This window comes from Camelina sativa, chromosome 6 (assembly GCF_000633955.1).
Source record: "Camelina sativa cultivar DH55 chromosome 6, Cs, whole genome shotgun sequence".
Lineage (NCBI taxonomy): Eukaryota > Viridiplantae > Streptophyta > Magnoliopsida > Brassicales > Brassicaceae > Camelina > Camelina sativa.
This window is the reverse complement of record NC_025690.1, coordinates 7,477,375-7,491,801: the sequence shown is the minus strand read 5'-3', so window position 1 is coordinate 7,491,801 and position 14,427 is coordinate 7,477,375. Positions and strand designations below refer to the sequence as shown.

The 14,427-nt window shown below is 41.9% G+C and overlaps 2 protein-coding genes across 2 annotated transcripts; both read right to left on the bottom strand.

Annotated features, from left to right (window-relative positions):
* Positions 4,815–5,492, bottom strand: LOC104698782 (GATA zinc finger domain-containing protein 15-like). Its single transcript, XM_010414176.1, has one exon. It carries the CDS (start codon positions 5,490–5,492, stop codon positions 4,815–4,817), a length of 678 nt encoding a protein of 225 aa, XP_010412478.1.
* Positions 5,946–7,349, bottom strand: LOC104698781 (probable cyclin-dependent serine/threonine-protein kinase DDB_G0292550). Its single transcript, XM_010414175.1, has 2 exons — positions 6,763–7,349; positions 5,946–6,432 (listed from the first exon to the last, which is right to left on the bottom strand). The coding sequence occupies exons 1-2, from the start codon at positions 7,347–7,349 to the stop codon at positions 5,946–5,948; spliced, it is 1,074 nt and encodes a 357-aa protein (XP_010412477.1).

Genomic DNA, 14,427 nt, shown 5'->3' with positions numbered 1-14,427 from the left:
GTCTTCACACTCCGTTACTCAACTTTCGCAGGCAACGTCGCATGTCAACCAGCTAGTTAAACAAGTTCGATACATTCACCAAACTTCACAACTCAACTTATGCAGGTTACGAGCAAGGCTTTGGTATAACACTAGTTCAGAGAAGTAGGATACCACGGTTAGCGCTCCCGTTCTCTAGATCAGTACTTGGTGATCAATCCAAGGATAAGCATTAAGATAAAGATGTCCCAAAAGAACTCTAATATAGAACCGAAAATAAGATCTAACAACCTAATTGAAGCGAACCTATGAATTCCACTTGAATCAACCCATAGAACCCAACAAAGTAAACAACTCACTCATGATGCAAAGAAACAACATTGATATTATACAGTATAATATCAAAGGTGAATCAATAAACAAAAGGGGGTTCAAAGTAAACTTCTCTATTTGTAACAAAAGTAACTTGATCCCAAAAGCAAAGTAAGTATGAAAGAAATAAGGAAGAGTAGAGATTTGGTGTCTTCGGCAATGGCTTCTAAGAGGAGGTGAGAGAGGACGAACTTCGACGGCGGTAAAGGGTCTCTGGTCGTCTCTAGGTCGGCTTCTGGTGGCGTGGATGAAGAATTTAGAGGCACAAAGGAAGTACACCTCAAAACCCTAGGTCATAAGAGTATTTATAGGGTTTTGTTTAGGGTTAGGGTTTTGTAAGGGTAGAAACGTCTTCTCTTCTTAAGTTCAGGACAAGGGGCGGCGAAGGAGGCATCTGGACCGTGGAGGAGGCTTGGACTGGGCTGTGGTGATGGTCGCTGGTCAGGCCTTGAATGAAATCCCATCCGTAGGTCGGTTCTTCTTACGTTAGTTTATAACACGTCTCGGTAAATCGGGCATAACTTCCGGATGAATGAATGGATTGACTTGATTCCACTTCGAGGAGAAATATGACTCTTCCAGCATGATATATTTTGAGTTGTGGAAGGTCTTCAAAAGTGGCCCGTACTGTAAAGCTCTGAAACTTTCCTAAAACGTATTTTCCTTGTCTTTTGGTCCTTTTTGCTATAAAACCTTCTTGAAACCTAAAATACTTGATAATAGACATTAAAGCATTGAAATCATATCAAACTTTTCCTAAATGCATATGAAAACTATAGCTAATATGAGTAAAATAATGATGTTATCAACTCCCCTAGACTTAGACTTTGCTTGTCCTCAAGCAAATAATCAGAATAAATCATGGAAAAGAGGTTTTGAAAATACTGGGAATTCACTTATCTTTGGGGATATTGTCTTTGCACTCTTCATCGCCTTGACATTAGGAACTTCCATTTGTAATCCACCTTGAGAATCATCAACTCTCCTTGATCCCACAATTCTTTAGAGTCTCCAGAATCTGCATTGTCATCTCTTTACATAAATTAAAGCAGTAATAAAAAGTGAAATCTTACCAAGGGAAAATCGATCAATGGCTTGCAGACTCTCTTCAAGCCAAGACTTTTTTCATATGATTCCTTTCCTCTCCCTTTTCTCACTTCTTTTTTTTTTTAATCAAAGGTGTAGGCGAATACTGGGATCATCCGTAATTTACCTACCCCTCGCTTCCAAGCTTTGTGTGATCATTTGACTCAAGAGTAGAATAATGAGGTCACAGGTAATTTACCTACCTCTCTAAACTGATCAAAATCATCTCATCTTTTATNTGACTCAATAAAAAAAAAATGTGACTCGATAAAAATGTCAAAAATATTGATGTAAAAAGTGGAAAAATGTCTCAAGTCAAAAAAATAGAAAGTAGCATTAGTATAGGATGGAACATCCTTCCCCCCAGACTTAAATCACACCGTCCTCGGTGGGAAAAAAGAAAGAGATGAGGATTATAAATCATAAGGAAAAGTGTAGGGTTTAAGAACAATGTCACCTTGATGGAATGATGTTGCGTTGACTCTTAGACATTTTATGGTTGCCCAAAAATTGTCTTAGAATTCGGCTGTGGAATGAAAATGTGGTGACTAACCGTTTGTTCTTCCTTTCGTTGCTTGAGATCGAGTATGAACTAGGCTAAGTTCAATCGAATGGTGTTTGATATATCTCTAAATGCATCCTCCTTGAAACAAAAACCTAAAACCATCAATAATAATGAGAAACAAAAATAATAAAAACATACCTAAGTAAAAGAATGGTGATGGTAGGTGGTAAGGATGGTGGTGGTTCGGAGTTGTCTCGCGGTACACGGGTGAATGGTCGCGGATGTAAGCAGCATGTACGGTGGGGCTTGGTACGCGGGACATGGCATCGGCTACAAGTGGTACGGCTGGTGGGGACTCTCGGCATCGATCAATCAAGGATGATGATGATCCGTCGCCTTCGGCATACATCTGTCAAGTTGAACATGGCCGGTCAGTAGGTGGTTCTTGCCACTAGTCATGGTGTGTTGCCAATCCATGGACCTTCTTCTTCCTTCTTTTTGGCTTTTCTATTTTCTATTTTTTTTGTGTTTTTTTTTATAAACCTGAAACTAAAATGTAAAAATATTAAAAGTAAAAGAAAATAAATCCTAAAAATAAATACTTACTAGCTTGGGTTGCCTCCCAAGAAGCGCACTTGTTTAACGTCGTTGGCTCGACGGTGGCGGCCAAGTTAGGCTTGAGAAAGGTCAGCTTCGGGAATCAATGCTCCTTCGGCTCCTTTGATATCTTGATAGTTTGCTCCAGCTTCAATAACAAGTTGTCCTTTTGCAGAAGTTTCAAAAACTTTTGCATGAAGAAGAACTTCCTTAGTATGCCTTATCATCTCTTGGATCTGTTCCTTGCTCTCTCTACTTAGCTCAGGAGGAACTATGATCTTGATCTTGGAAATTTGTGGTGGATTAGGCGTTTTAGGTGGCTTGGGTAGCAGGTTGTTGGCACTTGTAGATGCAGAATGGTCAAATTGCTTCAGCTTGTCTATGTTAGGATCCATCGGCTCTTCATGTAATGAGTTTGTCGGCCATAGCTTTGGCTTAGAGATAGTCGGATATGACTTCTTCTTGTTGATGTTAGCAAAGGTTGTCCTCTTTGACTTGTGGTCGATGATGGCTCCAACAGTAGCTAGGAATGGTCTTCCTAAAATCAAAGGTCTCTCGGTCTTGTCTTCCATATCCAGGATGTGAAAATCTGTAGGAACTATACAGTCTCCTACTACAAGTTGTAGGTCTCGAACAAAACCGTCGGGAACCTTTTGTGATGAGTCTCCAAAGACTAAACTGAGGTTGGATGGAGATATGTCTCACAATCCTAGTGTATCGGCTACACTTCTTGACATAATATTAACATTAGCACCAGAATCACAAAGAGAGTTAGAGAATTCAATGCCTGTTATGGAGCATGAGCAAACAAAGCGTCCTGGGTCTTCAGCTTTAGGTAGTCTCCTTAAGGGGTAGTGGCTAGCGGTTTCTTCATCAAATGGACATGTCATGCGAATAAGATCTTCATAAGATTCAAAGAGTGGTACCATAGGCTTGGCTTCACGGTAGTCAAGGGCTGGTACGGCTGAGATAGCATTGCAATATCCTTTCGGATTCTCTTCGCGTTTTCCCGGAAGTACACCAACTTGGCGTGGAACAGCATTAGCGGTTTGAGCAACTTGAGTTTCAAGCTTCTTGACATGGATAGAAATGCTTTCAAACTTCCCATTCAGTTTGGTATAGATGTTGTCCATCCTTGAGTTGATCTCTCTTGATTGCTTTTGAAAAGCAACAAGGAGTTCTTGCATCTTTGTGTTGGTATTAGCTTCAGCTTGAGTGGTAGGCGCCTGGGCTGGTCCGGATTGGAAAGGCGGCTTGTTGTTGTTGAATTGGGGTCGAGGCTGAAAGTGGTTGTTGTTGTTTCCACCAAAGTTGTTCCTTTGAAAGCTGTTAGCTTGCTGAGGATAATTCTGATCTTGGGGATTCTCCACATTTGGGTTCCTATAAGAAAGGTTAGAAGTGTTTCTAAAGTTGTTGTTGAAGTTGTTCTTGTACCCTCGGTTTTGGTAGTATCCTTGAGCACCAACATAGTTGACTTCTTCTTCTTGGTCAAAAGAATCTTCTTGAAAAGGCTCCATGTTTCCATTGTTAATAGTCTCACAAGCGTTTACTCCACGTTGTTGGTTCCTAAGAAGTTGGTTCATCATGTTCTTGAGTTCAGCAATCTCCTTAAAGTAGGAATTGCTAGAACGGATTGTTCTATCAAAATCGGTGCAAGTGGTTCTACTACTTGCAGCAAGGTTGTCGATGAGAGCTCGTCCTTCTTGAACGGTCTTTGTAGTGAAATCTCCATTGCTGCCCATGTCGAGTGACAATTGATATTTAGGGTGTAATCGTCTATAGAAAGTACTTAAAAGGTTACCTTGAGCAAAACCATGATGGGGGCATTCACGTTCATAGTCCTTGAAACGTTCCCATANACCTTTTGTGATGAGTCTCCAAAGACTAAACTGAGGTTGGATGGAGATATGTCTCACAATCCTAGTGTATCGGCTACACTTCTTGACATAATATTAACATTAGCACCAGAATCACAAAGAGAGTTAGAGAATTCAATGCCTGTTATGGAGCATGAGCAAACAAAGCGTCCTGGGTCTTCAGCTTTAGGTAGTCTCCTTAAGGGGTAGTGGCTAGCGGTTTCTTCATCAAATGGACATGTCATGCGAATAAGATCTTCATAAGATTCAAAGAGTGGTACCATAGGCTTGGCTTCACGGTAGTCAAGGGCTGGTACGGCTGAGATAGCATTGCAATATCCTTTCGGATTCTCTTCGCGTTTTCCCGGAAGTACACCAACTTGGCGTGGAACAGCATTAGCGGTTTGAGCAACTTGAGTTTAAAGCTTCTTGACATGGATAGAAATGCTTTCAAACTTCCCATTCAGTTTGGTATAGATGTTGTCCATCCTTGAGTTGATCTCTCTTGATTGCTTTTGAAAAGCAACAAGGAGTTCTTGCATCTTTGTGTTGGTATTAGCTTCAGCTTGAGTGGTAGGCGCCTGGGCTGGTCCGGATTGGAAAGGCGGCTTGTTGTTGTTGAATTGGGGTCGAGGCTGAAAGTGGTTGTTGTTGTTTCCACCAAAGTTGTTCCTTTGAAAGCGGTTAGCTTGCTGAGGATAATTCTGATCTTGGGGATTCTCCACATTTGGGTTCCTATAAGAAAGGTTAGAAGTGTTTCTAAAGTTGTTGTTGAAGTTGTTCTTGTACCCTCGGTTTTGGTAGTATCCTTGAGCACCAACATAGTTGACTTCTTCTTCTTGGTCAAAAGAATCTTCTTGAAAAGGCTCCATGTTTCCATTGTTAATAGTCTCACAAGCGTTTACTCCACGTTGTTGGTTCCTAAGAAGTTGGTTCATCATGTTCTTGAGTTCAGCAATCTCCTTAAAGTAGGAATTGCTAGAACGGATTGTTCTATCAAAATCGGTGCAAGTGGTTCTACTACTTGCAGCAAGGTTGTCGATGAGAGCTCGTCCTTCTTGAACGGTCTTTGTAGTGAAATCTCCATTGCTGCCCATGTCGAGTGACAATTGATATTTAGGGTGTAATCGTCTATAGAAAGTACTTAAAAGGTTACCTTGAGCAAAACCATGATGGGGGCATTCACGTTCATAGTCCTTGAAACGTTCCCATACTTCATAAAAAGATTCGACCGGTCCTTGTTGAAAACTTTGCAGCTTGTTGCGAAGAGAGTTGGATCTCGACTTGGTATAGAAATGGCTAAGAAAGGCTGACTTGCATCCTTCCCAACTAGTAATCGATCCAGGAGGTAAAGACTTTAACCATCTATGAGCCTTGTCGGCTAGAGAGAAAGGAAAAAGCTTACACTTCAAATAATCTTCGGGGATTCCATTGGTTCTTGTTGTAGAGAAGATTTCTTCAAAAAGATCAATGTGGTCCATCGGATGTTCGGTAGTAAGGCCATGGAACTGATTTTGTTTCATCAAACCAATAATTTGAGGTTTAATCTCTTAGTCACGTCTTGGAGGATGAGTGATACGGATAGCAGCACGGTCTTGAACGAATTGGTTAGGAGCATCATAATCGGCTATGGTACGGTTGGGTGCGGCACGTCTTACAGGGTGCACATAAGCAGGTTGTTTTCCGCCAACTTGAGGAAGTGGTGTTTTAACGACGAGAGCAGGCTGGTGAAGAGGAACATCGAGCTTGTCTCCCACGCCTATAGGATTAGCATCACGAGGAGCTTGTTGATGGTCTTGGCCAACTTCAGGGTCGAGTTGCGGATCAGCGGCTACAAGGTTGGGATTGCCATCTTGTGCAAGAATCGGTTCTCCTTGCTTGTTGAGGGCAGGAGGTATCAGCGGTTGGTCGAGGTTAAGGAAACCTTGGTTCTGGTTCCTTTCTTTGGCCATGAGTTGTTGTCTTCGAAGTTTTCTGATTTCACGTTCTAGTCGATCAATGTCTTGAATTGGAGATACGGTTCCGGAGGGTTGACTCCTAGTCATGCATCCAAAAACAGAAACTAAAAGGGAAAATAGAGGTTATCGACAAACAATAAAATTAAAACTAAAATCGAAAAATTCAAAAGAAAAATTCAAAGTGTCTTAGACGAGAGTTCTTATCAAATTCAATGGGCAGCTAGTTACTCCCCGGCAACGACGCCAAAAAGCTTTGATGTGTGTAGAATTTCACTCCAAATATTTAACCTGAAAAGACTACACGACGACTGAAAGTGCGTAGTTAATCAATTGTAGTATTTTAGGATCGATCCCACAGAGAGTAGTAGCAAGCACAAATTGAATTAAAAGGGAAAGAACTATGGCTAACNGCTTTTGAAAAGCAACAAGGAGTTCTTGCATCTTTGTGTTGGTATTAGCTTCAGCTTGAGTGGTAGGCGCCTGGGCTGGTCCGGATTGGAAAGGCGGCTTGTTGTTGTTGAATTGGGGTCGAGGCTGAAAGTGGTTGTTGTTGTTTCCACCAAAGTTGTTCCTTTGAAAGCGGTTAGCTTGCTGAGGATAATTCTGATCTTGGGGATTCTCCACATTTGGGTTCCTATAAGAAAGGTTAGAAGTGTTTCTAAAGTTGTTGTTGAAGTTGTTCTTGTACCCTCGGTTTTGGTAGTATCCTTGAGCACCAACATAGTTGACTTCTTCTTCTTGGTCAAAAGAATCTTCTTGAAAAGGCTCCATGTTTCCATTGTTAATAGTCTCACAAGCGTTTACTCCACGTTGTTGGTTCCTAAGAAGTTGGTTCATCATGTTCTTGAGTTCAGCAATCTCCTTAAAGTAGGAATTGCTAGAACGGATTGTTCTATCAAAATCGGTGCAAGTGGTTCTACTACTTGCAGCAAGGTTGTCGATGAGAGCTCGTCCTTCTTGAACGGTCTTTGTAGTGAAATCTCCATTGCTGCCCATGTCGAGTGACAATTGATATTTAGGGTGTAATCGTCTATAGAAAGTACTTAAAAGGTTACCTTGAGCAAAACCATGATGGGGGCATTCACGTTCATAGTCCTTGAAACGTTCCCATACTTCATAAAAAGATTCGACCGGTCCTTGTTGAAAACTTTGCAGCTTGTTGCGAAGAGAGTTGGATCTCGACTTGGTATAGAAATGGCTAAGAAAGGCTGACTTGCATCCTTCCCAACTAGTAATCGATCCAGGAGGTAAAGACTTTAACCATCTATGAGCCTTGTCGGCTAGAGAGAAAGGAAAAAGCTTACACTTCAAATAATCTTCGGGGATTCCATTGGTTCTTGTTGTAGAGAAGATTTCTTCAAAAAGATCAATGTGGTCCATCGGATGTTCGGTAGTAAGGCCATGGAACTGATTTTGTTTCATCAAACCAATAATTTGAGGTTTAATCTCTTAGTCACGTCTTGGAGGATGAGTGATACGGATAGCAGCACGGTCTTGAACGAATTGGTTAGGAGCATCATAATCGGCTATGGTACGGTTGGGTGCGGCACGTCTTACAGGGTGCACATAAGCAGGTTGTTTTCCGCCAACTTGAGGAAGTGGTGTTTTAACGACGAGAGCAGGCTGGTGAAGAGGAACATCGAGCTTGTCTCCCACGCCTATAGGATTAGCATCACGAGGAGCTTGTTGATGGTCTTGGCCAACTTCAGGGTCGAGTTGCGGATCAGCGGCTACAAGGTTGGGATTGCCATCTTGTGCAAGAATCGGTTCTCCTTGCTTGTTGAGGGCAGGAGGTATCAGCGGTTGGTCGAGGTTAAGGAAACCTTGGTTCTGGTTCCTTTCTTTGGCCATGAGTTGTTGTCTTCGAAGTTTTCTGATTTCACGTTCTAGTCGATCAATGTCTTGAATTGGAGATACGGTTCCGGAGGGTTGACTCCTAGTCATGCATCCAAAAACAGAAACTAAAAGGGAAAATAGAGGTTATCGACAAACAATAAAATTAAAACTAAAATCGAAAAATTCAAAAGAAAAATTCAAAGTGTCTTAGACGAGAGTTCTTATCAAATTCAATGGGCAGCTAGTTACTCCCCGGCAACGACGCCAAAAAGCTTTGATGTGTGTAGAATTTCACTCCAAATATTTAACCTGAAAAGACTACACGACGACTGAAAGTGCGTAGTTAATCAATTGTAGTATTTTAGGATCGATCCCACAGAGAGTAGTAGCAAGCACAAATTGAATTAAAAGGGAAAGAACTATGGCTAACACTAAAGAAGAGATTGGGGTTTTGGTTTTCCTAATAACTATTGCAAATAAATAATAGTAAATAAAAGCGGTTTAAAACTATAAGACTAAGGCGTTGGGCGTTTTGAGAGTCATCTTAGGGTTTTCATGGTTCTAAGCAATATTAAGTGTAAGATCTAACAAGTAAATACTAATTTTCGGTTTAGGTTCTCAACTACGAAACACTAATAAACTAACAAGCTATTCTCATAGAATGAAAGTTTAATGTCTTCACACTCCGTTACTCAACTTTCTCAGGCAACGTCGCATGTCAACCAGCTAGTTAAACAACTTCGATACATTCACCAAACTTCACAACTCAACTTACGCAGGTTACGAGCAAGGCTTCGGTATAAAACTAGTTTGGAGAAGTAGGATAACACGGTTAGCGCTCCCGTTCTCTAGATTAGTACTTGGTGATCAATCCAAGCATAAGCATTAAGATAAAGATGTCCCAAAAGAAATCTAATATAGAACCGAAAATAAGATCTAACAACCTAATTGAAACGAACCTATGAATTCCCCTTGAATCACCCCAAATAACCCAACAAAGTAAACTACTCACTCATGATGCAAAGAAACAACATTGATATTATAAAGTATAGCATCAAAGGTGAATCAATAAACAAAACGGGGTTCAAAGTAAACTTCTCTATTTTTCACAAAAGTAACTTGATCCCAAAAGCAAAGTAAGTATGAAAGAAATAAGGAAGAGTAGAGATTTGGTGTCTTCGGTGATGGCTTCTAAGACGAGGTGAGAGAGGACGAACTTCGACGGCGGTAAAGGAGTCTCTGGTCGTCTCTAGGTCGGCTGCTGGTGGCGTGGATGAAGAACTTAGAGGCACAAAGGAAGCACACCTCAAAACCCTTGGTCTTAAGAGTATTTATAGGGTTTTGTTTAGGGTTAGGGTTTTGTAAGGGTAGAAACATCTTCTCTTCTTAAGTGCAAGACAAGGGGTGGCAAAGGAGGCTTCTGGAACGTGGAGGAGGCTTGGACTGGGCCGTGGTGATAGTCGCTGGTCAGGCCTTGAATGCAAGCCCATCCGTAGGTTGGTTCTTCTTACGTCAGTTTATAATACGTCTCCGTAAATCGGGCATAACTTCCGGATGAATGAACGGATTGACTTGATTCTACTTCGAGGAGAAATATGAATCTTCCAGCTTTCCATAGACACCATGCATGGTATATTTTAAGTTGTGGAAGGTCTTCAAAAGAGACCCGTACTGTAAAGCTCTGAAACTTTCCTAAAACGTATTTTCCTTGTCTTTTGGTCCTTTTTGCTATTAAACCTGTAAAACCTTTTTGAAACCTAAAATACTTGATAATAGACATTAAACCATTGAAATCATATCAAACTCTTTCTAAATGCATATGAAAACTATAGCTAATATGAGTAAAATAATGATGTTATCACTTGGGATCGTTTTAAGGGATACACAAGAAGATGCCCTCATCATGGGTTCAGCAATGCTTCGTTGCTAAGTACACTATACCGAGGAGTAGTCCCTAAGATAAGGATGTTGCTGGACACCACTAGTAATGGGAAATTCCTCCACAAAGATGTTGATGAAGGTTGGGATCTAGTGGAGAACTTAGCTCAATCTGATGGGCATTACAATGAGGAGTATGATCGCACTATACGCTCTTCTGGAGAGGATGATGCCAAGTACAAGAGAGATATGAAAGCACTCAATGACAAATTGGACAAGCTCCTCAACCAACAGCAGCATGTCCACACCATCTCAGAGGAAGACCAATTTCAGCAATAAGATGGGGAGAGTGCTCAGCTAGAGGATGTGAACTACATCAATAACCAAGGAGGTTACAATAAAGGGTACAACAACTACAAACCGAACCCGAATATGTCATACCGTAACCCAAATGTTGCAAATCCTCAAGACTAAATCTACCCATCTACAGTCCAAGGGAACCAAGGCCAGCAAAAGCCTTTTGTCCAATACAATCAAGGCTATGCTCCTAAGCAGCAGTATTCTGGTACTTACCACCAACCAATTTCACCACCTGGATTCCTACCATAACAAGGCCCGCAGAACCAATCTCAAGAAGCTGACTTGCACGGCCTCATTCAACAGATGATACAAATTCAAGCATTGACAGCAATTGATAATGCAAAACGATTCGCAGAGTTGAGAAACAAGATCGATTCTGGGTACAATGACCTAAACGCTAAGTATGATTCTCTTAGTACTAAGCTGTGATACCTAGAAGGCCAACACAGCACACAACCACTTCCAAAAATCAACCAACTTCCAGGTAAAGCTGTTCAGAAACCAAAAATTATGCCACAGCCCAGTCCATCTTTCTTGATGATGATTTTGAGGACTACCTTACTGAGGACAGCGATGTTCAAGATGGGGATGTACGAGTATGAACCCAATCCTTCACCCGAGGAGAGTTATCGAGCTGAAGACCGAGCACAGGTTCAAAAAATCGCAAACCAATGCACCACTCGAGGCTGAGTCCGATGACACACTCGATGGTGGTGATCGGATGATCAATCAGGTAGATGTTCAGATGACAGATTAACCTCAACTGCCTGCAGCTGAGGAAGGAGAATTAGAGGAAAGGTTTAGAGCTGCTCTTGACATACAATTAGAGGCGCTTGCAGAGCGTATGTCCAAACAAAAATCCCCGCCTCCTAAGCTCTTGCTACCACACAAACTTCGAGTTGAAATCATCAAGGAGACAGCTCAGCTGGATATTGAGGTAAAGGAAGCTGTCAAAGAGATTGGGAATGCAATCCTGAGGAGTGGAGTGTGTTTAGATCCTGAACTACGAACTGAGGAGAAATTGGAGGATCCCGGTTCTTTACTTTGCCATGTTCAATAGGCCTTCGGATTTTCAACAACTGCCTGTGCGAATTGGGAGCTTCAGTCAGCATCATGCCACTATCAGTTGCCAACAAGATGGGTTTCAGCAGTTTTGAACCAAGTAGCATGTATTTGGTTCTAGCTGATAGAACAGTCAGACACCCCATCGATATCCTGGAAAACCTGCCTCTTAGGATTGGAAGAGTGGAAGTTCCTATCGATTCCATGGTCCTTGATATGGATAAGGAACCTGAAGATCCACTGATCCTAGGAAGACCATTCTTGGAAACAGTAGGAGCAGTGATAGATGTGAAGAACGGGAAGATCATAATTGAGCATGGAGAGCACTTCAAAATGGAATTTTGCATCAAGAAAATAATTAAAAGGCCAACCATTGATAGTCAAGTTTTTTTCACCCAAACAAAGGAAGGAAGAGTCAAGCATCACAAAGAAGTCCATACTGCATTTGCTGTGGAACCATGACAAAACCTGAATAATTGGTTGGACCATTCTGTTTCAGTGGAGGGGTTTCTAGAATATTTCCCTCCTAAAACCCATGCTTGAAGAATATGAAGAGTCAAACTTAGTGACTTAAAACAAGCTCACTTGGGAGGAATTCCCAAAGGTATCCTTTATTTTCTTTTAATTTCATTTTATTTATTTTGTCTTATTTTAGTTTTTTACATATTTACATATATTTATAAAAAAAATGAAAAAAGGAAAAAGGAAAATTTGGGGAACCCTAGGCTCTACCCGAATCCGTACTCGACGCGCCTGATCGTGTTCCTACTCGGGTGGCGAATGCAGTCTGAATTCCACAAAACCCTAGCCCACTCTTTGTGAAACCCTAGCAGCAACCCTTTCTATTTAAGAGGACCAACCCCTCTTTGCCCAAGACAAAATCGATAAGTCCTCAAAACTCTTTAACTTCCATCTTCTTATTTTTCCTTTCTCTCAAACTCGAGTGCTATAAGATTTTCGGGAACTAACCCTAATGATCTTAACTTTAGCTCTCCTTTCTTTTCAAGAACTTACCAATGGCTCCCAAGATGAAAACTTACCAAAAGAAGGAATCTAGGTCTACCTCCACCTCTACGAGAACCGGAGGTGACAGCGTGGATGCTCGCGATTCACAGGGAGGAGGAGACGTTTCGCATTCACAAATGTCGAGTGGACGTTTCCAATCCCCCACACGATGCTCAACCTGATCTGCCACCCGAGCCAGCTCTCGAGCAACCGATCGTGTAGACACCCGTGTTCGCTCTCCTAGCCAAGTAGCGGTTGCAAGCCGCCGATCTCCTCGACATAGGGACCTGTCTACGTCTGAGAGAACCGTCTCTGACCCAATGGAGGTCGATTCAGACGTCGAAGGAGGAGAGCCGGCGGAGAACCAAACCTATTGAAAAGCAGAACCGTGGTTGCAAGAGATAAGAGACCAGCCTCCGAAAAGGCTGAGAAGGTAGCTGAGAGGGCAGCGGAAGAAAAGGATCCAGACACGGAGGGTGAGAGTCATGACCACGAAGAGGAGCAGAGAGAACGCCCCCGGTTGGCATCGAGGAGGCTGAAGCAAAGAGAGATGGAGAAACCGGCCAAGCTCTTCAAGGTCCTCCACAAGATGAGCTTTGTTGGTACCTGCTACCCCCACCGCGAAATGATGAAACAGTTGGGAATCGCAAGAGATGTCGAGTTTCTCTTCGACATGTGCCACCTTGGCCAGATGATGCGAACCAACCTCGAAGCTTATGAGGAGGAGACGGTTCACTTCCTTTCCACGCTACGGTTAAACTACTTTGAAGACCACTCGACCTTGCTACCCGATGGGGGGATCGGGTTCATCACCTTCTCTATGCGCAACAAGGAATACCGACCTACCTAGAAGGAGATGGAGGAGCTGTATGGATTCAAGGCTGGGTGATGTAAAGAGAGATACAAGAAGTCTTAACTAATCAAGAGATTGTTAAGCAAGACTTATATGTGTAGGAACATGATACGCCCAAAATTCGAGGATCACTCAGCCGGACTAAAAAGGATAAAAACTCGCCAAGGTGCAAGGTGCAACAACGGAGATTTAATGGATTGAGGGGTTGCACAGCAGTTGCGGAAGGCTGCTGATATTCCCAACTCCAATCGCTGCTAGATATGACACACTTGTCCAGCAAAAGGAGGCTGTCGCTTGGATATTACACACCAAGAAACAAAGAAATGTTCTAGACAAAGAACAAAGAGATAGACTCTTAAAATGAAAAAAGAAAATTGATTGATGATTCTCAAATGAGATTACATTAGATTATATAGAGATAGAAAACTTGGTCACAAAGCCAAGTATTATTCTTGAAACTAAAACACAATAAAGATAGATAGTTGAATGAAGATTCAACTCTTTGAAGTTTGTCTTCCCAAGGTGTCCTTCCCAAGGTGAGTTGAACTCTATTTTTGTCACTCTTCTTTGACCACAAAACAAAGTGATTATTTTGGACTTTCTTGTACTTGTATTAGGCTCAAAGTGGGCTGGACTTGATAGGTATCATCCCCAATAGTTTTTCCCATGCTCTCTTTGGCCATAAGCTCTTGTTAAAGCTCATTTAGTGTTTCTTTGATCTTCTTTGCCTTTGACTCTTTGATCCAACTTGCTGATGAGAAACAACATGGGATGTATCTTACTTCATCCTGGACTTAGTAGAAACAGCTCCTGGTTGCCATACATAATTTTGGAAGCTCCTAAACCAATTCGACCTAAAGCTCTTCAAGTGTAGAACTAGATTGACTTCCTTTGGCAAATGGGGCGTAACCTTGTGGTTTATTGGCCAAATCTTGTGTTCGTGGGCTTGTTGGAAACATAAGCGATCCATTGACATCCTCCAACTGATTTCGTGTCTAAATGGTGGCTGAGTTGGTCTGTGTAATACAATCTTTGGCTTAGACGTGAAACTGGAACTCGGATAGATCCACTGAGTTGAAA

Coding starts and splice junctions, on each gene's coding strand:
- LOC104698782 (XM_010414176.1), bottom strand. CDS start 5,492: ATGGGCAGCAATGGAGATTTCACTACAAAGACCGTTCAAGAAGGACGA.